General features: G+C 37.8%; 2 protein-coding genes across 2 annotated transcripts; both read right to left on the reverse strand.

Moving 5' to 3' along the window:
- Positions 1 to 432: 432 nt before the first annotated feature.
- LOC144212864 (leukocyte cell-derived chemotaxin-2) lies at positions 433 to 4,667 on the reverse strand. The gene is made up of 6 exons (XM_077741037.1): positions 4,361 to 4,667; positions 4,162 to 4,232; positions 2,332 to 2,631; positions 1,893 to 1,983; positions 1,305 to 1,444; positions 433 to 674 (listed from the first exon to the last, which is right to left on the reverse strand). Exons 2-6 carry the CDS (start codon positions 4,211 to 4,213, stop codon positions 508 to 510), a joined length of 750 nt encoding a protein of 249 aa, XP_077597163.1. The 5' UTR covers positions 4,214 to 4,232; positions 4,361 to 4,667; the 3' UTR covers positions 433 to 507.
- An 18,513-nt stretch (positions 4,668 to 23,180) lies between these two features.
- LOC144212768 (insulin-like) lies at positions 23,181 to 23,660 on the reverse strand. The gene is made up of 2 exons (XM_077740887.1): positions 23,480 to 23,660; positions 23,181 to 23,350 (listed from the first exon to the last, which is right to left on the reverse strand). The coding sequence occupies exons 1-2, from the start codon at positions 23,658 to 23,660 to the stop codon at positions 23,181 to 23,183; spliced, it is 351 nt and encodes a 116-aa protein (XP_077597013.1).
- Positions 23,661 to 26,215: the final 2,555 nt, after the last annotated feature.

Below are 26,215 nucleotides of genomic sequence, written 5' to 3' on the forward strand. Positions count from 1 at the left end.
AATTAATTGATGTAAACTGATGCATAACATTCCAACAATTTATTTATCGATCAGTCTGTCCGTCCTCTGTCATATAAAGGTTGTTTTTTTAACTGTTATTCAAGAGTTTTCAAAAAGTTTACTTTGCAGGCGCTGACTTGTAAAACTACGCCATCTTCGGGCTATTTGTATTCATTACATTGTTAGTGTACATGTGGCATTTTGAATGAATGAGCTCCCCATTCAATAGGGGAATCTCAGAAACAATTCAAATTCGTACTCCTTGATATAATTTCAGTAATACCGTGATATACATTAAATAGGGTTATTCCATATTGAATTTAATAGGATTGCCAAGTAAATAAGAATAGAATGCACATGGGAGAAATACAAACTTATATATAATAGCAGTTGCACAAGTACATATTTAATGTCAATAAAAATGGAAAAAAACGGATTGATTTATCACAATTGCGATATTATAATGCATTCTTAAGTGTTATATTTGAGACGGGGTGAATAAGGGATTCAGATGAAGGGTGAAGGGTCAGAACCATCACACATCTGTAGCTTGAGGTGGGAAGTGATGCCGGCAAAGCGCTCCTGCAGGGGCAGCACGTAACCCAGTGGATCCCCCAGAGCCACTGTGCCGGTGTAACGAAAAGGTCGAATGTTAAAGATCTGTACACAGTGAACTGGGAGAGAAAAAAGAGAGAAATATTCCTTTGAGCCCATTTCACCGAATGAGACTTGAATATCATTGTCAGTGTGTGTATTAAACAGGGACAAAATATGATGATCTTATCAGTTACAATGAACATGTCGAGATGATTACACAAAACCATCATCCTCCAGACATTTTATAATCCCAAATGGCTCACCAACACTTCATCACAGATCCAAACATTATAGAATTAATTGAAGCCCATCACTTTCACCGACTGTGATGCATTCCAGGATTAATAGTAGTGTGAAGATGAGGTAATGACTCTCTGTGATGTTTAATCTTGTCTTCACTTTAGCCGTAGATGAAAGAAATTGACCAGACATACTCGCTTTTGTGATAATGTTAAAGCTAATAAGAGGCCCTGGCCCTTATGATGTTCCCTCAGGATGCTATTAAGGTACACATATGCTCTAGACCTGTTTGTTCTTGTGTGTGTGTGCACGTGTGTGTTCACCCCTAAGAGCACAGATGCCTCCTGTGTTGTCTGGCGGCAGATTAGTCATTTTATTTTGTAGTAAAGTGAGACAGACATGATATGTTTACTGAACCCCACTGCTCCCACTTTTGAGTTAAAAGCTAAGCATTTAGTCATTCTTACCGTTATTGAAAAGTTTGACACCATCATACAGGAAACCGCCATGATCTTTCTGACTTACTGGTCCAGACAGAGAGCCTTGGAATGGAGCATTGACTGTACCGTAATCATCACACACCAAGTCCACTGTCCTATTCAGGCCCCTCAAATACCAAATAAAAAAGAAGACCGAAAAAAGATAATAAAAATCATTATTACAAGCAGTCATATATGTAATTTTGTTAACCAAATACAAAGTACTTAGTAGTAAAGCGGACATAGTTGGCTTTTTCTGGTTCGAAGTTGTCTAATATAACAACGTAAATGAAGTTTGAAACTTGATTATCCATACTTTTATGTCCCCAGGGTGCACCAGCCTCACTGAGACTATAGAAAAATGACAGTTAGACTCTGTGAAATAGTACATATATCCAAAGACGCCTTGCAATTGCCTTTTTTTAGTTTCTGTGATATGGCACTCTTGTCTTGACAAAGTACCTCGTGAGTCTCAATTCCCATCATGAACAAGAGGTGCTTTAGGATCGTTTCAGAAAGTTGATCACACTGTAACTTCAGCATGAGAAATCAATGAAGTTTGAAAATTCCATTCACCCTCTGGAGTTGAAAGCTCCACAGCCATGTAAATCACAACTCCTCACTCTGTTGTTGTAGTGACCCATGCACAGGACACTCCAAGGTTTTACTATGGATAGAGTCCAGAAAAAAACCTACTTTACTATACAGATTCATCAAACTCTTTACTTTTTATAAATTACATAATACATTTTAAATCCAGTTGAGTGTGATGAAATGGCAGTCAATGACAAGTACTAGATATTCCAGGAACTTTGGAGATGACACATAAATGAGAGCATTTGTCATTTAAACATATTCCTCCATTTATCCAGCCACACACTCATTCATACTCATAATTGGCAAAGCCACTCATGAATGACTGTGATGTAAAAGGACAAACGGGAATGCCATGCAGTGGGACTATCTTTATTCACCTTTGCTGCACTGCGCTGCATTCATGTGTAACCATCCCTACCTGGCGTACAACAAAGCCTGGTTTCTGGCTCTGAACACTTTTCCCTCATGTATCGACCTTGGCAGACGAATCGGTTGTGCTGGCAGATGCCTCCTAGGCCGGTGCAGGCGGTGTCATTTGTTCTTCTCCTATTTCCCCTCTTTTTGACCTTCCTCATTGGTGTGACAGCTTCAGGTCTCCTGTCATCTGCTTTAGCGTCATTTCTCATCACCTTAATGGCACTGTTAGTGTTTTTGGCAGGCCTTTGAATTATTCCACGTTTCCTCTTGTCAAGCTCTGAAGAGCAACTCAAAAGGACGCCTAGTGATATGAAAGGCAAAGTTGGAGTTATCAGGGTTAAGAAAGCAATTCAGAATACCAACTTGGGCTGGGATTTCATTTGTATGCCAAATCAACATAGCTTTCTTGATAAGAAAAGAATCAGACCGTAATAGCTATTCTTTAAAGCTCACTAAAGCCAGTGATCGATATCTGAAGCAAAGCTTTAGATTCCTTTGCAAAGTTATCAAAGTAAGTTTAATAGAACAGTTTGTAGTAACTTACTAATGGCTTTTAATGAAACAAAGAAAAACACAATGCAAATTACATTTTAGAATACTAATGAAATAGTTCTTTCTTTCCATATTAAGTATTTTCCTGCAGTTCCTTCACCTACTTGTTGAAGAACTGCATCCACACGTACCAACTGAGCAGTAATTTAGTTATTCATAGTGTCTTCAGTCTGACATATACTAATTACCCAGCTCAGACACGCGTCTTTGCTCTTCATTAACTCCACTAACCCCAGTGCCATGGAAAGTATTTCAATGGCGCTGGCCTGTACAAAGAACCCACAAGAGACCCTGTGATTGAAGGAAGCTGCTTATCTCCAGAAGTTTTAATGGCTGCCAGCGAGTTGGAAAATGGGCTGGCTGTGGCAAAGCCAACCCATTTTTAATGACTGTAATGGGAAAGAGTCGCATTTTGTGGAGAAATCTTTAGACTTGCAGGGATATTGCTTCTAAATAATGATTTGTGAGGTGGATGTTTCAGTGACAATATGGGTCGATAAACTCCCACTTTAGGGGTTACCCTTAATCAATCCATTGATCAATTAGGAGTTGGTCAAGATGCCTTAAGTGATGTTCATTAGAAGCCACAGAGATCACCCAAAAACACTTTTAACATTGTAGCAAGCGTTTTTTGAATGACTACTATAGTATGCTTTTTGTACATTAATTTTCAATTAAAACTTCCTCTTATCCCAGTTGATCATTTTGATATCTTAGATTATTTGAAAACACACAGCATAACTACCTAAACTATTATTATTATCTGTACTTATTCCCAACACCAGCGCCATTTAATTTTTCCCCTTTATTTTGGAGAAAACATTCCAATTAACCCCACTTGGACTTCAGCCAACATTTAATGAGATGCTACTGCAAGGCACAATTGTGTCCACAGTGTGGCATGACTCATTTCATCTCTTAACAAGTCTCAATTTCATGTCACGTTGCCGAACCGGAGTTGGCCAGTGCCTTAAGCTTTGTGGTTAGATGCAATGATTTAATGATGCATTAAGCATTCAATCATGCTTTAAACGTCTACCCCAATGGCACTCTGGCACAGTCATTCTAGCAAAAGATTCAAACTCCCTCAAGGCTTGTGTTTACATGGGCCTTAACAGAGCTTAGTTCACAGGGAGCTTTCTCTCCGTTGTTTCTAAACTACAGATTATTAGTGTCCATGCAATTGGTAGGTTTGTTTGTATAAGATGTGCCACAATCTATTTGCAAAACTGTCAGAATAGTATAAATGCTACAGAAATGCCACCTGTGTAATACTTACAACATATTAGAAGAGCAGTACAAGTGAGATATAGTCGAAGCAGCAATGCCATTTTTCACACAATCTAAACCCTGGAAAAATTATGTTATCAGTGTATTGTACAATAATTTTTACTCATATCTATAGCATTATTTCAAAACAATCTTTTTAAAATTTTAAGTCCTCCCAAGTCTGCTTTAACAAACGGTGCAATACATACCTGTCGGATTAAGAAGTTGCAGTGTTGTAGACGAAGTGGGTTCAAACACAAAGCAGGAACTGTATTTACTAAAAAAAAAAAAGAAGGTTACCGTAGATGCAGCAGTACTGGGCCCAAAGACATCCCCCCCCTCTGTCAATATTGATATTGGCCAGTGGTAAAGGTGCCCATTTACTGTCGTTGCAAGAAAGAAGCACGTTGTATTGAGTTCTTTACAAAAAATCAATTTCATGCTTGCACTCAAAGAAGGAAAATCTTATATTTACTGTGTGTCATACAGTACTGGTATTACGAGACATACTTGCTGTAAAATCTGATATTTCAAGGCCATTGTTATATAGTAAACCACAAAACAGGGAATCCATGTGTCTTTTTCCACTTTTATTGTGTTATAAAATATTACAAGAACCTCTATGAGTAGGTATGTTGTTTTTCTTCCTGTTTTATTTAGCAAAATGTGGATCCAATTGGATTTGTGTTTTGAAGAAGGCTTTGTTCTTTGACTATATTACATCAAAGCATGTTCATTCATTGTGACTTAAAGTGCATGTGGGGCACTGTGATTATGTATTATGAATAGATATGGTTAGATGTTATGGACAAATACACAAACAGTTCCACCTTTATGGCTTTATGATAATATGCAAATCCGTCTCTATTGTTTTTTTTTCTCTGTTTGAATTACAACATAGTCGGGGCACTTTGGTTGAAAGTCACCAGCGACATTTGGTAATCAAATATCAGGGTGGATGAGTACCCAGGTGGACCAGATGGCTTTGAATTAGAAAAGAGGAAAGGGAGTTGGGGAGCAGATTGATAAATGATGTAGAGAGAAAGGTTAGTAGCTTTAAATGTGACAGAACAGGAACTATAAACAATCCTGCTGGAATACTGTGAAAGGTAAAAGAAATGCCATTCAGCATTGTGTTTGCCCCCCCAAAAAAGCCTTGCATTGATTCTCTATGGGAATCATTTTGATGGGAGGATGCTTAAATAGAAACACTGACGACATTCTTTAAGCTCCTTAGTGGCTGCCTTTGACATTTCAGTTTGTTGTAGAATTTCAAAATGATAAATAAGATGCTACAAGTGTTCCCTAGCAACAGTTTCTGCAGAACTTTTGTACACAACCACACCCCCTTATAACTGCTTTGTTTCCAAGGTTGGAGTTGTTGCATTGCAATAATTGCTTCAGAGCTGAAATACATCCTAATTCTCAGGCAATCGGAATGTGTCCTATCCGGTGATTGTTCATGATTGCCACTTGCTGTGTATTTTCTGGCTCTCTTTTCCTTGTGTGACAAGTGTTTGTTATTGTCATCAACCCCTGTCTGTGCATTCAAACCCTATGTTTGTGTGCGTTGGTGTGGAAGTATTTTTGTCTTATGTTACATTCAGCATCGGCTGAAAAAAAGAAAAGGAGTGCCAGTGCACAAACGTAAGATTTAATGGAAAAATAACAACAGAAAACACCTTAAAAGCTCCAAATTAGGACGAAAAGGTGCTGAATGGCCCTAAAACATCAACGTTCAATTCCAGCCATCCCAGTTTAGGCCGTCTTCATACCCAGCGCTGTAAATCACTGTGAATGACTTCAGAAAAACATACAAAAAACATTGAAAAGTGTGAGTACAATGGTGCTGAAAGACACATCTAAGTTCAAGTACATTTCTCAATTGATTTAAATATTTAATGCAAGACAGTTTTATTTGTTGGAAAGTTTGAGGTCAGCCAGACAATATCTGTGTTTTACATGAAAAAAAACTCACAAGCTAATTATCAAATGATTTGCAAATTATATGGAAAATATACTACAATAGAATATGGACATACAGTGCAAATAAATGTGTGCACTGTTCTTCGGGTTCCTGCTTTTGCCCAGAAGATGGCAGTAATCCTCCACAGAAGGATGCTGGCAAAGAGGCACGTTGCAATAGCACAGCAAAAAAAAAACCACCCCCCCCGACTTAATTACACAGCACTCTCATGCCAAGGAACGTGATCATTCAAAGAGTACGTCGCTACATGGCAAGAGAGATGTTCAAAGAGAGAATCCAAAATAAAATAAAAAACTAAAAAACTAGGCAAAGAACTGCGGGAGTACATTTATTTTACTTTTGCAAATAATGGTGTCATCTTACCCCGCTGCGATTCTGCAAATATCTCAAACATCACAGCTTTGTGAGCACAGAAAGACAATTTTAAGCACATCCAAACAGACACATATCCAATAGACTTAATGTATTGAAATTAAGCTTACTGTCCTAGTCTGACTTTAATCTTATTTGATTTTAATGCTTTAAGAGTCCAACCAGTTGTAGCAAAAAAAAAATGGTTAATCTCTTTTCTTGAAAAGATAACAACAACACAAAGTACAATAGTTATTGCATGAAAGATTTAAGAAATCTTGATCATGATACATTGATGTTTAATTAGAAATATAACTGATTTTATGAAAAGCAGTATTTATGTCATCTACTTGAATAATTGTGGAGTGCACTAATTTACTGCAGATTCTTCCCAATGATTTTCTCTCAAAGGAAAATACAATAAGGCACTGGAAGATGATGTATACATCCACAAAGACCTTCAATTGTAACTTAAATATTCTAATCAAGGTGCCACTATTTACAAAACAGCAAAGGTCAGATAGATTTTCTCATTCCATAAAAAAAAAATCCTAAAAACTCTACATTGACCCACTATTACACATGTTGTCAATGGAAGAAATATAATCTAATGCCCATTTCTTGTAGTAGCAATGATCTATGACATAGGTTGAATGCAGTGTAGCTTCATGGTATTCCTATTTGCTGTTTGCTTCTATGTGCTTTTGGAGAAAGAACATAGCAAAGGCAAAGTTAGATCGTGACAAAAACAGCAAAAGCGAATGGAGCTAAAAGGGCAGATAGAAACATGGATGCTGTTAACTGGCGTCGTTAGTGTCACGGTCAGCTATAAATAGTTTAAAAGAATGCACAAGGGTGCCTTTTTGGCCAGTTAGTACAGAAAACATTGACTAGATTGCTGCAGAAGTCTCAGTGTGTGAAGGTATATCCAATTTGTGTTCTTCTCCCCTGGTGCTAATGTAATGTGCAGAAAAACTGTAGTCGGTCAATGGAATGTTTGACTGTTTTTGCATTATTATTGGACTGGGAAAAGGATATTTTACACCAACATAGCTAATAAGCTTGAGACAACAAGGAGTCTAGTCAATTAGAGCCTCTTTTCTCTGGGATCGAATACTGTTTCCCAAGTCAAATACAAAGTCACATTTTCACTTTTGCTTCACTTTAAGTAACAAACTCTCAATACACAAATAAAAAAAACCCTGAAAGCAAATAACTAAGAAAAACAAAGACTAGAACAGTACATGCAATTGCAATTGGTAATGATAGTTTAGTTGAGACTGCACTCCTCCATGGCAATGTCTCTCATCCCATTCACCACTTATTCCATGACCATCACCTATTCAATTTTTGACAAAATTAAATTTGCTGAATGCCTCTAGATCCCGTTAGTATTGATTTGACTACTCTTAAAAGCTCTATGGGTCGATATTATATTACACGGTCTCAACGTATCTGCGGGTGTTTTCACACCTTTAGTTCAAGTTCTCAGAATCGCAAATGTTTTTAGACTTTCTGGGGGTGGGGGGCTTTTTTGAATAGCAGAAAAGAGTACAGGTTTATAAAGGTAAATATTCCAAGAACAGCAAGTGGAGAAAACGGAAAGAATTTGAGGCGACGAAGCATTAAAAGTAAGAAGGTTGGGAATTTTGTTCCATGGAGGGCACATGAGCAGAACCCATTTCAGCATCGGGACGACCAAGGGACACAGCGAGAGAACACATGGGGGATGGGGTGTCTCCCTACTCGTATCCAAAGGGACAAATCACCTGCTGAGCAAAGCCAATGGCACCAACGGCACCCCTTCCATGATTAATAGGGCTGTCAAATGCAGTGCTGTGTATGTGACCCATTTTAGGCAAGCACAAGCACAGCCTCTGCCTCTTGCTCCTTATGTAAAAAGGAAGACCAACAGCTCAATTTACTGCCTCTGCATCCTGCTTTCTTCCTAGTGAGCCTCTGCAAGTATCTTGTCTTTTTAGCTCAACTAGAGTGCCTGCTTTGGAGATTTTTGTCCCTAGCACGATTTATTCAACTGCTCCTGCAAGTAAGATTTTGATACAAATGACCATTTTTTGCTCAACAGATTAAGATAATTTTATCTAATGACATATATGAGATTGGCCTGTTTCTCCTCCTAGTTTCTCCTCCTTTCAGATTTTCCGTTAGAGGTCACCACAGTGAATCACTTGCCTTCTATCCAGTCCCAATTTCAGTTTTAGGGTTGTCAGGGCAAATTGTTTCATACTAAATGATATCCACACCAAGACACATGACAATGATGGATGTCTATTGTAGAGATGAAGCCATTAATTAGAAGTCCCACTCTTAGTATCCCAGCATCCACCACTCCTGCCTGGAAATAACAAGTTCTGATGAAATTTAATTCAGAGGCTTCATTCCCAACCATACGTCACTCGAATCCCCCCAAAGTGAGTTAGATGATAGCTGAAGAACAATCTCTGAAAGATTAAATTCCCCTCCAGCTACATTTCCAAGTGTCTAATAGCCCATCCCTGATGAAGGGAGGTTATATTATCACTTCCTCAAATATTGAGTTACTTTCACAGCTGCTCTTGATCTGGTGTTTGTAAAATGGGGCAATTTTAAAATCCACCTGGGTTTAGTTCAATACTACTTGAACTAGGGCATAAAAAAACATGTCTGATTACATGACCCAACATTGTTGCCTCTAAAATGTAACGGCAGGTGGTCACACAATCAGCCAACAAAAGATTGGTGTAAGCAAACGTTATCTCCTTTTTTTTGTGGGTCCAACATGTAATACAAGAAGACAACATCATCTAAGTGAACTGACGTAATCATCTGCTCTAATCTAACTGTTTATTTTGCATCAATACAAAGTGGTATTCTGCTTTCACAATGTCAAGTTCTTTTTTCATTACATTTGGGTCTTTAAAGTACCATAATTATATTGAACTCTATATTCCAATGCCATCCGTGAACTAGTGCACTTATTTCAGTTGAGAACAGACGTTATGTCCCTTAATGGCTTCCCACTTGCTTGACTAATTAGCAGTCCAACACAAATGAGGCGAGCAGTCTAGTGGAATATGCCATGCATGCAATTCACAGCAAACACAACTGAATCAACTCTGTGAGTGCTTCTGAGAGGTCAACTGTGTGTTAACATACATATAGTAGTAGCATGACCGTTTTTTGAACCATTCATGATAGCAATGGTACCCTTGCCGACATCACACAGAGACACAAAACGAAGTAACAATTCCAGCTACTTGGCAATAACCATGCTCATTGAACAACACAAATGAGGCGAGCCGGCTCATGGAAAATGCCATGCATGCAATTCACAAGAAACCCAACAAACTGAACCAACTCTGTGTGAGTCCTTCTGAATGGTCTTCTAGTATATGTGTTAACAGAGGCATGACCATTTTTAAACATGCATGATGGCAATTGTAAGAATTGGCATTTTAAAGAATAACAGTATTAAAAATAATAGTCATGCAACATCCAAAGTTGAAGAAAACAGATATCTACTATGAACTTACCAACTGACAAAAGTATACCGTATGATTAGACTGTGTAATATTTCTTGAGATTCTTATAGTTTTTTCAGTTAGTTGTATCATACGACTGTTTTGTATAAAGATTTTAATGTTCAGGCTGGTAGTTGGAGACCCTCGGGGAAAAAAAATTCACAGAAGGATGCTGGATTTGATCATGTTTTCCACGTATATAGCCTTCATTTGGATAGACGTCTTTTAACATGACTTGACAAGCACCTCAAGTGACGACTACTTTGTACTCTTGAGTGCTTTTGACACTTAAAGCACCACTCCACTATCAACGGCATACAACAGATGTTTGAGAACATCTTGGAAATGTTTTTTCTCAACACACTGCCCAAAAAAAGAAAAAAACAGTCAAGCCAATATAGTTAAAAACTGCAATTTGCTGTCAGCTCCTTCGCTACTTTGCTCTTGGTGTTATCCACAGGTGTGGAGTTGGAAATTACCAGTGTTTCTTACTGCATGCCTATTACACAGTGGCAAAGCTAAGATCAATGTTACCTCAGCTTTATTGCTTTTCCCTGGGGGAAGCCAAACACACTCATGCATCACAAACTACGCATTGATGGAATCAAGCATGTCAGATAACCTACATCACGGCACAGACACAAAATGACGTAAAATAAATAAATAAATAAATAAAGCTACTTGACAATAATCACGCTCATTGACCAAATCCGATATAACCCGTGCTGGAGCAATCTATCTTTCAGGTTTGCCACCCTTACTCTCCTCCTCAAACCCATGACAGGTAGGATGAAATATCGATCTGCTTTTCAGGCCTGCTCTTTCCGACCCTGATTAAGTTGGGTTGCAACAATGTGTCTCCTGCACTTGTAAGACAAATAAATTGCACTTGATTTAAATCCGACAGTTGCGATTGAACAAAGGCAAGACCACATTTGGAGAGAGGGAGGGAAGATGATCGATCAGCTATAGTGCCGAAGCACTAATGTGAAGAGTTTAGTGGCTGAACCTAAAAGCATGCAAACTGCATTGTTCTTAATCTCCAGTTTGAGAGAAAACGTGGGACTCAATGAAGCTTACCCAAGACATATTAAAGTAGACATATTGCTACTTTACAATTTAAAATGAGGTTCAGATGTAGAATTCATTTCATCACTCATCCACTGAGACACACACCCGTCAATTAATCTCGCAATAGGGTACATAACATAAGCAAGTCAACCATAAATTCTCGATATTTAAAGGTGAATGGAAATGAGGGTACTTTTACTTGCAGCCTACTTGTTTTATGTATAACTTCTGAGGCACTACTGCGGTACAATCAAATCGGAATGAAACTGTCAGTAGCAATTGTTCATCAACAACTCAAAAATGTAAGGTCGGTGTATATTCTTCCATCAAAAACATCTGTTAACTGTGATGAAACAGGCATCGCATGCACTGACATCAGGAAGGAGAGTGACATACCCAGTCAGGAAGGAAACATTGACATGCTGCGGGCTGTAACGGTTCACAGCCCTCTCTCACTGTGATGGATGGCCTTGTGTGCAAAGCTCCAGTTCTTTTCTCTAAGGCTACAACTCGCTCCTGCAAATATAACACTGTTTTATTTTAGAATTGTCTTATATTATTCTGTATTTAAATGGGGAAACTCATGTGGGAAAAATCTGAATCGCTACCTTGTTCTACTATTCTCATCAGATGGCAGTTGGGAGTTAAAAATCGTATTCATGCCTATATGTGACTAAAATATATATTTTTGTTCATTTCAAAGGAATTTCCTGTGGTTTGGCAGTTAGATACTTTTCCTGACCGTTTATTCCATGTGGAATAGCAACAATATTTTCCAAGATTTAAGGACATGACCGAGTTCGTCTAAACAGCAATAAGACCAGGTAAAAAAAAAAAGTTATAATCACTATATATACATTGATTTTGCTCATATGAACTAGCAAAAATTTATATTCACATTCATAATCTGCAGCCAATTCACCCAAAATGCATTTTTGGGAATGCGAGATGGAATCACAAAGCCATTGCCAAACATAAAAAGACAATGAAAACTCCACACAGAAAGGCTTAGACTAGATTTAAACACGCCACGCTCACAACTATCCCAACCACAAGTCCAACATTTAGTTTGTATTCCTAAATATATTAGACCATCAACCTTAGGTTATTCCATGTTGTTTTGGCTCAATTTTGTAAAAAAAAAAAGCACTCAGTGAGGATGTTTACTCAAAAAGTCAAGAAGAGTACAGCCTGCCCCAAATAACAGAAGTATGCATTGGGTCTATCATGATGTATTTACTATAGCATGCCCTTGGGTAAGATCATAAAGACATAGAACTGGATGATTTTCTTTTCCTCCTCATCCCTCTTTGATCTGTTAGCTGTCCCAAAATACCAACAAAAATACAAATGCACATTTTGAAAAGACAAACACACATGCGTTTATACCTCCCAGGTTTGGCGTATGATTAAGAACTTGTATCTCTGGGGTATATTTTCTCTTTGGGGGATGGGGTAACCTTAGGCAGGCTCAATGTGTCCTGAGAGTTGTAGCACAATGATGATGAGGTGTCACCACATATAGGGATACACAAGGAGACAGCTGCCACCAGTAGCAGCGGTGACAGCGTCATCATGGAAGACCCTCCTGGACATGCACATATATATATACACACATACACTAGCAATGCAGATTGACAGTATGTTTTTGGATTCTAATCATGTACGATCCACGACCTATACTAGTCAGGCAAGGAATGCAAGATAAACTAAGGAACATAGTACAGCATTAACATTGCATTATAAAATGTATCATAACATAGTGTATCATAACATAGTGTATCATAACATAACGTTGTGTAACGCAGGGAATAGTAACGTTTCGTACCGGCATGATGTAACGCAACACAAAAAAAACACAATGTAACACAATGCAACATGACATAACACAATGTCACACAATGCAACATGACATAACACAATGTCACACAATGTAACATGACATAACACAATGTAATACAATGCAACACAACCCAATGCAACATAACATATAACATAACATTCATTCATTTTCTGTACCACTCATCCTCACAAGGGTCGCAGTGGGTGCTGGAGCCTATCCCAGCTGACTTTGCTAGTAAGCCAACATAACATATAACATGCAATATACAGTGAGTTGAGCAATTCTTCAAAAAAACAAACAAAACAACAGCTCATGGCAAGCAACAGCAACATTCTGGAAACAATGAAGTAAGGTGACAGTGAGTGATGGTGGACGCAATGTAATAAAGGTCAGCAAGACACGGGGGCTGAACACTTCTTACACGCACTTTTATGTGAATTAATTTGAATGTTTTTGCCTTGCCGCTTGAAGGACACAAGTTTTATTATTTCTCCCACACTGCTAGCCGTATATTCTCATTAGCGCCACGCACAAGGACAAGGAGTAGAGGCAGTTTTCATTAGAATGAAAAAGCAGATTTAAATCAAGATGACATTTCTTTGGTAAAACGTCTTGTAAAATGAGATTCCGGTTGAGAAAACTCATTGAAGTAAGTGAACAGCATCTTCTTGAAAAGTGTTGATAGATTGCTATTGTATGCACTATATCAATGATTCAACTAGATCAATATGCAAGGCCATCCCATTGTGAGCATTCCACTCATCCATTTCAAGGCCTGCAGAGCTAATTTTGATGAAAGAGGTTCACTTAGGGACACCTTTCAATATAACTCTCACTGTCTCACTGCAATAATGATCCTATAAACTTATTCATTCATTAATGTTCTGACTATCCTCACGCTGACAAAAGTGTCTAGGGAAAATTTAGAGTGATCAACCAGAACTAACATGGATATTTTTTGGCATGGTGGAGGAAACCGAAATATCCGGACAAAACCCATGTAGCCCAGAGGAGAACATGCAAACTGTTCACAGGAAGGTGAAACCCATCAAGTGCTGAACCCTCAATTTCAGGACCACCAGGGTTGGACAGCGCCCCCATTCAACAAAGCACAATCCTAAAAGACAGAAATATCTGTCTAGTTTATTTTAAACCAATAATTAACTCCAGAAGTGGACTAGCACTCAAGTTGGGCTCATATTGGAATAATAGGATGCTCCATTGATGACATTTGCAACATGACTTGCCTTAAAATTCAGATATGCAATACGCGGTAATTAAAATGACTGTCTCTGTTGTCTATTTTTAATGTAGTCTCATTTCATTTGGGAATGACCCAAATTTGGGGCTTTTTGGCATGTTTTCTGGTGCTACAAAGCCAAAGCCCAGATGAACCAAATCTTCAATTTCCTGCTGGCGTTATTGGTCTCCTGGAAAGGTGGAAACAGGGTCAGGCACACAGACAAAAGCTCCAATGGTTATCACAAAGCAGCAATAATAGCTGCAGGTGGTATTGGATGGTTGTTTCAATTTTAGGGAGAAGTAAAAAGTATTGTATCAATTTAAATCTGCACTGGTAAGATATCTTCTGCACTCATAAATCTTTGCTCAAAAGAACATGCAGCACATATCTGATTTGGATCTTGCATTGTTTAAAAGCTTTAAAATCTATTTAGGTAGCTCATATGAGTATTTTTGTTTAGATTTTAAATCTATCTATGATCATATCTTGACCCCATATGCCGCAATCTCTGTTCTAAAATGAGATATAATGAGGGATTTTTTTATTTACCAGTAAGTGAAACATTTACCAAATTCCGATGTCTTCTAAAATGTATCTCATGCACCAAATATTTACTCCGAGTATAACTGTCTAAATGTATGAACACATTAAACAAGTTGCCTTTTTCCATAAATGATCATTTCAATTGGTGTATTGCTCAAATTACCTTATGGTCCACCCTGGTTAATTTAATACGGTTAAATAAGATTCATGAGAGTTGCATGATAGTTTAGACAGCTCTGCGAGAACTAATTTTAATCACAAAAACATCATGAGGATTAAAGTGCGTCCCTGTAAACTGAGGCGATTGTTGCCTGTTATGGCTCCGCAAACCTGCTCGATGCCTGGGCGAGCAGATGAAAATGTGCCACGCTGAATTCTTTACAGATGATTTCTCTCATTAATTTGCAGGCTGCAGATGTTGCTAATTCATCACAGTACTAACCTCCTGCTGCCGCAGCTGTTGGAGGTGGGGCGCTTGTGTATGTGAGTGAGTGTAAACACTTGGCCTGTGTGGGGATGTTTTGCTTGCGGATGTTTGCGGTAACAATGCGATTGTACGGATCTTGTGCCGGTGCGGTCTTATATTGAAATTAAAGGAGCAGGCGGAGCGTGAGGTGCGTAGTCACTTTGAATCTGTCAACATTGGCAGATGTGACAAATATAATTTTAACAACTTTAAGTAAGGCATCCCTAAAAACCAACAACAAGGTACAATATTGGAGACATTTTCTATTTCAAATGTTAATGATAAGAATGACAACATGTATCAAAACTTGTGTGTTTTGTCCTCATAAACTCTATTGATAGATGTTTCCATATAATTGCCTGATGGTGATTGGTTGCTCTGAATCATATTTTTATTTAAAGACAAACAAAGAGGATTTAGGGATTAACTAATCATTATTTAGTTTTTAAAAATAAATTTGCCCAAAAGCACAGTGCACTGCATGCAAGCTATTTATTGAATACACTACCTAATTAAAAGAAAAAAAGTACGACAACCAAAAGTGAAAACTTATTGTACCCATGTGCCCTTTAAAATAAAAGGTTAGGAGCTTTTTCGTATAGATAATTGATTGGCTACATTGACCGTGCTAAGGTGTTAATTAGGTATAACTCACTCTATAGCCTAATTGACTGAACTAGAAGTGTCCACGGTGGCTCACAGACATTCCTTGTTAGGCATTTAATTGCTTCTAGTGAAGCCTTGTTCACAAACCTCCACTGAAAGTAACTGTACACTCAAAGCTTGTTTACTGAGCGATGGGCACTGGTGGGTATCTCTTCATTATCGCAATCAGCATGGACATGCTTGTAATCAAATGACACAGCGGGAGTTCTGGTAAGTATGTCAGGACATCTGTAAATATGCTGGGGAATTAAAAATAAGACTGGCAAAAGATCCACTTGAGGATTTGTTTCACAGTGTGTAATGACCTCAACTGTACTTTCTCATGAAGCCCCCAGCCCCACTGTGTTTTAAAAACAGTTTAGTACAACATTTCCAATTCTAACTTTTATTGGAATGTAGCAATTTATTCCCTGAATATTTTCCAAAATATTGAACCACGGGAGATATCTTTCCTTCAGTTTCCAAATGATGCTTATGGTGTATTGACTGGTTTGTGTACTGTATGTGTGCATACCTGTCAAGCCAGGTTGTACCATTTGAGTGGAGTCAATCCAGTGAGGCCATATGTCCTGTTCACAGGGAGTCTGAGCAGTAGAGACTGGAAACTCTATTCAACCACTGCTGTCCACCTGCCAGACCATATGGAAGTGGAAAAAAAGTAATGCATTGGAAGAAAAAACCAGCTATGCCAACCATATTAAAAAAATTCCTTCATTTTATTAATAACACAACTTATAGTCACCCACAAACCTTGACTAGTTAGCTAAGGCACAATGTCAGGACAAAACAATGATGTCCTGATATGGTTTGAATTGACTTGTAGGATATGTAGTTTAACTCTAGACATCCATTTTTGATAGTGCTTTTCTTTGTAGTGCAGCGTTTGTACAGGACCAATATGCCTGCCAAATGACAAATGCGATAGTCATTTGATACCAATTTGTATGGTGCTTTTGACTCTCAGTACTGAAAATATGAAATGTTATTGTTGATAGGAGTCACATCCATGCCAGATGAAATGGTGGCCAGAATATTAACTTGACCCATTTGGATCATTCATGAAGGCTACCATGCTGTGTTGGTGTAATAGACTGCATATAATCACAATACCTGCTCTGGCAATAATAGCTTTTGCTCCATTGTTGAAATAGAGAGCCGGATATACACCTCATATGTTTTTATGTGTGCGTAAATGTGTTTGTAAGGCCAAATGGGAAGAATAGCTTTTACCTGGATTGAGAGCACCATTCAAATGGTAGGGCTCTTGGATATATTTGCCTTTTTTATTACTAATAATTCAAAAAAACGCAGTTTTCATCCGGGCTGAAGTGCAGAATAAGGGAAAAAATAGAAAAATACAACACAAATCCAAGTCAAAGAAAAAGCAACAGTGCTCCTGTATGTATAACCATTGTTGTTTACCTTTTAGCAGGGAAGGATTTATTTATTTTTCTTACATCTGATATGCACCAGGCTTGCTGTCCTTTATCTTTTTCTGTTGCCTTTTCCTTTTCTTATCACCATGACAAAACACAAGTGCCACCTCAGTCGATCCATGACAGCATCACTTTTTGTCGATGTCGTATGGGAGGACTTGTCAAGAGGACAGCCACATCTGAGCATTTTTTTCCCCCTGAAGCGCCTGTCTCGTCATTGACCGACACCCCAATTCCTCCCCCTTCTTTCCCTTCAGAAGGTTGTTTCTTCATCCATGTGGATTCCCTTCCCCAAACAGTGGAAAATGACAGTTCTGTGGGTTTTCTGTGCTACAGTGAGTGGGTTGAACTGCAGGACAATTACAGTACAGCAGAGCCTTAAAGCCTATTCTGAATTGAGTCGTTACTTGTTCTAACATGGTTATACTTTTTTTTTATCCTAAAAGTGCAGTCCTAACCATCATCAAAGTCTGACAATAAAATAAATAATGGCCGCATTCCCTTTTATTCCAGGCTGTAGATGGCAGTAATGCATCATAAGGCATGAAATCCTACAACATTCCGAATCACAGAAAATCATTTGTTAATTTTAGAGAAATGATATGATGGAACTCAAAATCTAATGGGGATGACATGATCACCTTGCAAACATTTAAATTCAGGCTTCCATAAAATATATATTTTTACTTCATTACATAATTAATGTTAAGTGATTACATTCTTGATCCCAACTACATATATTACACAAGTATTCTTTTTTTCCCTATTCCTTCTCACTGATTCTGGCCCTGATAATGTGAGAATGTTGTCAGACACCATACCCAAGTGATTGCCATGTTGTGTTGACAGTATGTACTGAATATCAGAGGCTATATTGCACTCCTGAAAAAAAAAAATGTCCTTCTGCCATTATCGCTGAGTGAGAGGTTTCTGGGGAAAAAGGTCATTTGGAGGCTATATTTTAGCAATACAAAAGGCCACCGTGAACTACTGCTGAGATCTCTAGTCTTCTGAGAAAGTCATTAAGACCTGGCCACAAAGCTGTGTAGGCAAGAACGTGTGCTTTGATGGACAACCTATGTACAGTCCACACACCTGAGTCCCCTTGCTTACAGTCTGACAGACAAGAAAGTGTGAAATATCACCACTGGGACTTCACTGTTGAGCTAGATAGAGATCAGTACTTCTTTGCCCAAGAATGGAAATGATCTATCTATATTAACTCTGGCTAATTCACCGGTTCATTGGTCTTGACAGAAAAATTACATATTGACTGTAAAGGCGTCCGAGCGTCGCCACAACAAACATAATGGCACCCTTACTCAATAATACTGCTTGAGACGTACAGCCCAGCCCATCCAGGGTAACCAATGATCAGCCATCGATAAATATGTCAGAAATCTTCTTTTAGGGCCGCACTCTATAATCACCATTTGTTTGCATCATTGACAATCTGTCACCAGTCCAGTATCTCTTGTGTCATTTGAAATGATGACAATAATCCTCAAGTGGGTCTGGGAAAAGGAAGCAGACAGCATTTGAATATTATTGAACATTTCGGAGACAATGAGATGATGGAATATGTCATTAAAATCATGAGTAGCCATTCTCTTTCTTGCTTCTAAGCGTGATAAATGATTTGTTTTAAATGAAATTGACACTGCACATGATTGGAATAGCAATATAATCATCCGTTCATGGCCTGACAAATATTAATATCAAAGGTGATCTAGCCTATTCCTGCATTAATCAATCTCTTTCATGGCATGTAGTAACCATTCATATAATATATTTTACAGAATGGCAGAGAATCCCAGAAAATGCACCCAAACCAGGAACATGCAAATAACAACTGGGAAATGGAGATAATACCTACAACTTTTATTTACTCACCTGATTTATTGGAGTGACTGACATTTGCCAAGAAAAAAAATGCAGATTCATCTCAAGCCATGTAGTGAGTAAACGTCGGTCAATACTAACAATAACGGAATAGGCTACAAAGTAGAAAAACATATTTTTTTCTGGTAAAAAAAGAGTGGTTACACCATCTTTTAATATGTTGCGCCTACTGTGCAACAGAAAACAAGTTTCTGTATTTCTTAGAACATTTGCAAAAAACCTTAAATGTACTTTCTAATGTTTCCCATTGTTACAAAAATTACCACAACAGCTCATAGTAATCAGAAAACATTTAAAGACAGTTGCCTTTTCATCTTTTTAGCCATATGTAAACATAGTATATTGAGGATGATAAATTTTAGTGCTTTAGCTGCAGGATAACACTAAGTTTTAATTAGATTTGGGTCCTGAAGGGACATTTTTCATTGGTTTTCTGCTATATGACCTCACAAAGAACACAATCCCAAATGGTTGCTAATTACGGTTTAATTTTCAACACTTTTACACCCTGCTGAGCTCTGAACAAGATAACCTTCTGTCATTGTTATTTTCTTCGGGGGGGGGGGGGGGGGGGGTTGTATTGTAAGAGACGTTCTTTTCTCACCACGGAAAATAAAATTAAAATCATAGCCTGCAGCATGTTAAGTGATGAAAAAGCAGAATGGCTTTTCCATGAAATCTTGGTCAAAGTGAAAAATGAAAAGAACATGTTTTACATTATTATACTAGTGGATACAATGGATTCACAAGCGTCTGTCCACTGGGATGTTGCTTACAAGAGAGGTTCTTAAGTTTTTTGACCTCAGATCGGAGATTTTCATGTAAAAAATTTGCTTGCAGCTCATTCCGTAGTGTCGACTTGACAATTTTTGGATTGTACTGTCATTTCGATTTAACTGTGAATGATCTATTCCCTTTATATCAACCCCAATTCTTTTGTTTTTTGCCACTACAGATCAGTACCAGTGATGTTAAAACAAAATATCAGCATTTTTTTTTCAGTCCGCTATTTTTGGCATTTACCAGAACATAGGTGATTCTCTATTTGATGATATGTTTATTTAATCTCCAAGATATGAAAGGGCACATCTAGACCCGTGGCATTTAAGAATCAGACTTGTATGACACACATGGCTCTAAGAGAAGAGGATGACTTTGTCCGTGTCAGCGCTGTGCACCAGTGGTCGTGATTTCAACCTCAATATGAATTGGTGGCCCACCGCGACATGTGACACATCTTAGTGCAGTTTTGCCAGAAGCTCTGAGTATAAAGAAGAAATGGACACCTAGTGAAGGTGTGCCTTTAGCTAGGAAGTCTCAGTTGAAGCTGACCTGTTTGCTGTGACTCAAAGGATGACGTACAGCCAATGTTTTATTCATGTTTAGGTCATCAAATCAGCTTAGTAAAAATGTTTGCCCACCAACAATGTTTGTTTTGGCATCGCCTCAGCATGATAGTTTGAAAATTCTGGGTCGACTTTGCTGCTATAATGTGTGTGTGTGTGTGTTTGTTTTATGGCAACAGCTATGATTCCAAGCGTATTATATTAGCATGAATAGTGGCAGGTTGATATGTGTGTGTCTTTATTGGTGTGCATGAGCATACATGTGTTGATTTGGCTGCTTCAAATGCCTCCCACTCTCTTTTTAGAATTCAGGCCTCACAGCTCTTATTACACTTTCCTTTATTACTGCACGCATCTATAGATGGAGGTGAATTTGGTGTCTGCATTTGCACACAATATACCTAAACAACAAAACACAGGATAGATTCAATGATCGTTTACCACCGAGGCTCACGAGATTAATGGTAGTGGTATAATGGATGCGTGGGTCGATATTTGTTTGGAGAAAAAAAATGGGCACAACTATATTATAGTTGGCATTCCTCTACAGGGGCCACTAATTATGTAATTAAGAAAAAATAGAGTTTAGCCTATTAAATATATTACATTTGACAGTTCGTCCCATCTTTTGTGATTTCTCAGACTAACATGCATGATTATCCTTTGTCTGTAGAGACAATGTTTAAGTATCAATTTACTTTACATATAAACATTTATCTGCTTGTTCTTTTTAGGAGGGATGAAACTAAAATTTACATTTTCCCCTATAGACAATTCAAAGTCTTAAAAAGGGACCAGGCAGATTAGTTCCTAGCTGTAAAAAGTTTAGGTAAAAACATAAGTTCCATAATGAATTTCTAGTGCTCTTGGCTAAATTGATATGGTAAATCAAAGCCTTATGTTAAACCCAACAACCTGCTGCATGATATTTGCTTCTAAACTTTCAAAGTAGCAAACATTTAGACTTACTTTAGTGCCCAACACAAAGTGGGAGTGAAGGTCAGGAGGCAGGGGGGGGGGGTAATCTATCTCTATTTGTCAGACGGTAGCATGCTGTGACAGGCGATAATTCATTTTGATAGTAACCATTGAACTGTTGTGCCACATCTATACATATAATTTGAAAACAGTCAAGAGAAAATTAATTCACAGACCATTAAAAAACATGTCATCAACAATAAGGCCTTATTTTTCTTTTCAATATGCCTATCTGTGCACAGATCTTTTAAGGCACTTTCCAGTCAAAGTAGAAATTACTAACTATTTTATTTACTATACTATTTTTGCATGAAAATAAATACAATTGTTAACATGCCTGTCAAATTTGCATGAATAGAAAATAGTGATTATATGTAATGAGGCTTTAAAAGGGGAGCAACATTTTTTGGCTTGTTAGTATATATAAAGTATTTACTATACAAGATAAATACGTATAATAAAAAGATTGCTGGAGCATACCTTACCAATATGAGCAGCCAAGTTTATAATAGTGTCTCCATCGCAGGCTGCATTGCAGACAGAAATTTCATATTCTGTGGCTGAAAGCTTGATCTTGCTTTTTCTCTCTGCAATGTGACCTGAAAGGAATGACATCTTGAGATTCAGGCAGTGTAAACCCAATGTCTAGCGACACATTTTCTTCTGCCTGTAATTTCCAGTAGGATGTCAATCTGTTTTTCTTTTTATGTGAGTGGGTGTGACCTCAAACAAACACGATAAGGGGACGCTTAATCAATAGAACTAAATGTCAGCGCATAAATGAACACGAACAGGCTATCAGGCAGATGTTAAAGCTCTGCTGGTTGTCGGCGTACTAATTGCTGCATTTCCAAGACTTGGGAGGGGGCAAGAAAGTGAGGACAGAATAAAAAATGGGGAAATAAAATAGAAGCAGAGATGGAGTAGTAGAGGCAGCAGGTGGGCACGGCCCAGCTCTCTCTAGATAAGACTCACACAGGAAATTGTTGTATGGAAACTCAAGTGGAATACTAAGAGACTCTCTCTCCCTCTCATGGTCTCTGTGGCTCTTTGCATGTATTCATTGGAGAAATAGTATGTCACAGAAATTCTGAATTCATTGCACGCTGTAAATGCAGCATTTCGCAGAAAGCTCCAGGTTACAAATGAGAACGTGAACAGAATAGTGGATACTTCACAGAAAATAATAGTGTTACTTTTGTTGTTTTTGGGAAAAAAACAAGGCATTTACCCTGAAAGTAATATAAGGATACAATTATATTAATTATACTGGACTCTTTTATTGAGAACAAATTGTGCATTTTTGTGTGTGAAATCTAAACAAATATACTTTAAAGTACGAATACTTCAATCCATCCACTTCCCAGCATGCATCGTGTTCAAGTTCACGACTATGTCAGCTGACCTGACATGCCTGGTTTCAAAAAAATGTGGACAATTCTTAAAGTTCTATCATGTTATGACTTGGATTTTCGAACCCGATTAAAGAAACCAAACTGGCTTTCCAGTTATGACCATAAAAAGAATAGACAAATTTGCAAAACTAGGAAAGTGTATTTAATACATCCAATTGCCTTACAGATATTCCAAGTGTTCTGGTCAAAAATTACAGAGAAGGTGCAGAGTTCAAGCAAAGCAAAGAAGAGGCTAATTTGAAAGTTTCTCATATAATCTGCTTAGTTGCAGTATTTATCCAGGACCAGCATACTACATGGCTGGTGACAACACTGCTCTACAATGCCATCACGTTTCATCATCATGTCTAGCCGTTTCTTAAAGGCATACCCCACAATTTCGTTAACATCGCCTGTTGATGTTGCTTCCTCACTCTTGAGTGGCATAATACCTAGAGAATGAGACACAGTGATATCAATGATTTGTGTGTTAAAGCTAAGACATGTATATGTTAAAATGTTGGCTAGTATAAACCAAACAATCGAGAGTCAGCAGTTAAAATTTTGCAACAATGTCTTACGTAGAATAGAGTCGATGTCCCTCTTGGAACTGGTGAAAAAGCCTCGGTCTCCACACACCATATTAAGGGCTTCAACTAGATTAGGTCCACACAAATGTTGTGAACCCATGGCTCTGGAACATGGCCATGACATGACCAATAAGGCCAGGACCGAGGTGGAATAAAACCACAGTTGTGCCATGATACAAGATATCTGTGGATAAACGCGTAAAATTAGTATGCACTTTAATACACTCTTCTACAAGTCTGCACAACAAGAACACCTTGAAAAGAAAATATAAAATCTAACACATACCTGAGGAGGAGAAGTGTAAGAAAAAGATGGACAAGAGTCTGTGTGACACAGTAGCAGTAGATGGACTGCTGAAATCTGGATGGTGTTGGTCTGGAGGTCTTCTGTCCATTAATACCCCACGCATCACCTTTAAATGTACCCATGTATGAGAATGACGTCGCCAACAAACTTTTCCGTCAACTAGCGTGACGTCATTGCTAAGGTCCACTTAGATCTACTTTTACTGAAAGCCCTTTTTGCAGCATCAATTAGTAAAACAAACCATGCCAAATGACCCGGCATGATGTGATCACTTGTTGGTCAAACATGGTTCATTCAGTCCTGTATGGGGTGACCAATCTATTGGAAACTTCATCTTGTTTTGCCTATTACGCAGGTCCAATTGTGATGAGCCTGAGACAAAGTATTAAAAAAAATATTGTTTTTACGACACACTATGCATTGTTCAATTTGACTATTTTGACAAAATTGCATTACTATTGCATAGCAAAATGATAGAAATGAGCTATTTCTATGCGATTCTTTTTGCAATACAAAATAGCTCATAAATAGTCTAACTATTTTCTGATTTAAATGCATTAGGAACCTCCGTCCAAAATAGACTAATTGATTAGGACTGTTAAACAAATGTCTAGGGATACCAAAAGGTAACCATTAAATTAAAACATATTGTAGGGAAAGTGATTTGATATGGTTACACATTGCCTGATTATCCATGAGCATGTGGAGCATACAAATAATATAATTATTCAACTATGTATCAAAATGCAAACTGCAAGCAACCCTCAGCAAGTCATTTGATGCTGCTTTGTGTTGATTATGAGTCTGCAATTCTAATATGCTTATAAGTATTTATGCTATTTGGGTTGCAAACGGTAAAGAAATAAACCTAAAGGTGCCTCACAATTATAAGACACAATGTTATCCTATTTATCCAGATGGTCGCTTATTATGACCATTAAATTAGATTTTGGTGTTTTGCATGTTGATTGGTGTTTATGCATTTTTTTTTATATTTATATTTTTTGATAACATTTGTGAATAACAGTATTTGAATTATGTTTATCTAAGTTTAATTATGTTCAGCAATTTCCTCTGAACCTCAGCTTTCAAACTACAATAGAAAAAAATGCAAACAGTGTACACTATATACAATATTTGCAAATAATTTCCACAATTTCTGATCAATACCATGCATTGCATCAATTTCACTGATCCTGTAGAATACTACTGCACCAATGGTATTCATATAAGTTTGTCACATAACAAAAATCAAAGCATAAAGAATAGCTTTGACCAGGGTGAACATACAAAAAGCAATTGAATTTGTGTCCCCTCATTTGTTTTTCAGTTCTGCAGATGTCAGCTCCATTTAGCTGCTGAACTGAGTTGATTGTTGCACCACCTGCGCAATTTTTTGGGGGGCTGGGGGGTGGTCTGCTTACCAACGTCAAGTTCCATTTACCACCTGGGTTATAAGCACTGCTGACCTCAGAAGTCAGATACAGCGAATATGCGATGAGAGCTTGTTGACTGGTAGAGCAGATTGCCACAAGTGGATAAGCACACACGCGGCCTGATGAGCACACACAACATGCAAACAAAAGCCGGCTTGCAAATATTTGAGGTCACAAAACAAGGACATATTGCCGATTGCTGAATTGCAAAAAAGAAAAACAAATGTTCACTCGTCGAACAAACTCTATCGCATGTTTTATAATGGTAGTTCTCACAATCTGAGCCCACGCAGAGCTGAAAAACTTTCAAAAGTGTGACAGCATCCTAACGGTTGCGTTTTGTTTTTACATCATTAACGGATTTCACATACTGGTGCTCTTATAAATATGAGTGAAACCCTAAGGGATGGCACACAGGTTTTGTGGAGCACATCCTCTATTAGCCTTAAATCTGGCTGCTGCTAATGAGGAAACATCAGATCAGAGAATGTTTATGAGTTAAAGACTCCCTTTATGGCTCTGTGGACATCATTAGACTGACTTGAAGAGTTGTGGGTATGCGTGAGCTGGCTTGTGTATGTGTCCTTAAATTAATCACTGACTAAAGTCAGAAACAAGCTTAGACAACTCTGATATTTAGAATTCATGTTGCAAGAGTGAAGGCAAATCGTACAATATTGAGCTTGCCGGTCTTTTAAGTAAGCGCCCTAAAAAATCATGTGAATATTTTGACTATCCCCGTAGAAGGTACTAATAAAAATATGTATACTACATGTATTGCAAATAAAGAGATAATATGGTATTGTTCTTTTAGCCCATTGGAAAGCAAAGGAGGTAGTATTTGTAGATTCTAGTTTATTTATTATAATGGAATTAACTGAAACAAGCGATAAATACAAATTATATACAATTTCGAATGCCAATACTTACAATTTTTGTTGGAATGACCTCAAATTTTCACAGCTCGTGTCAAAATGTTTTTGC

Source organism: Stigmatopora nigra, chromosome 19 (genome assembly GCF_051989575.1).
Source record: "Stigmatopora nigra isolate UIUO_SnigA chromosome 19, RoL_Snig_1.1, whole genome shotgun sequence".
Classification (NCBI taxonomy): domain Eukaryota; kingdom Metazoa; phylum Chordata; class Actinopteri; order Syngnathiformes; family Syngnathidae; genus Stigmatopora; species Stigmatopora nigra.

Bases quoted from the DNA above. Each gene is read 5' to 3' on its own strand.
- LOC144212768 (XM_077740887.1), bottom strand. From the start codon at position 23,660: ATGGCACAACTGTGGTTTTATTCCACCTCGGTCCTGGCCTTATTGGTC. The intron at 23,351-23,479 runs GTAAGACATTGT...CTCATTCTCTAG, and splicing joins GGACATCGACTCTATTCTAC to GTATTATGCCACTCAAGAGT.
- LOC144212864 (XM_077741037.1), bottom strand. From the start codon at position 4,213: ATGGCATTGCTGCTTCGACTATATCTCACTTGTACTGCTCTTCTAATA. The intron at 2,632-4,161 runs GTAAGTATTACA...TCATATCACTAG, and splicing joins TACTGCTCTTCTAATATGTT to GCGTCCTTTTGAGTTGCTCT. The intron at 1,445-1,892 runs GTGAATGGAATT...TTGGTATTTGAG, and splicing joins GGAGCTTTCAACTCCAGAGG to GGGCCTGAATAGGACAGTGG.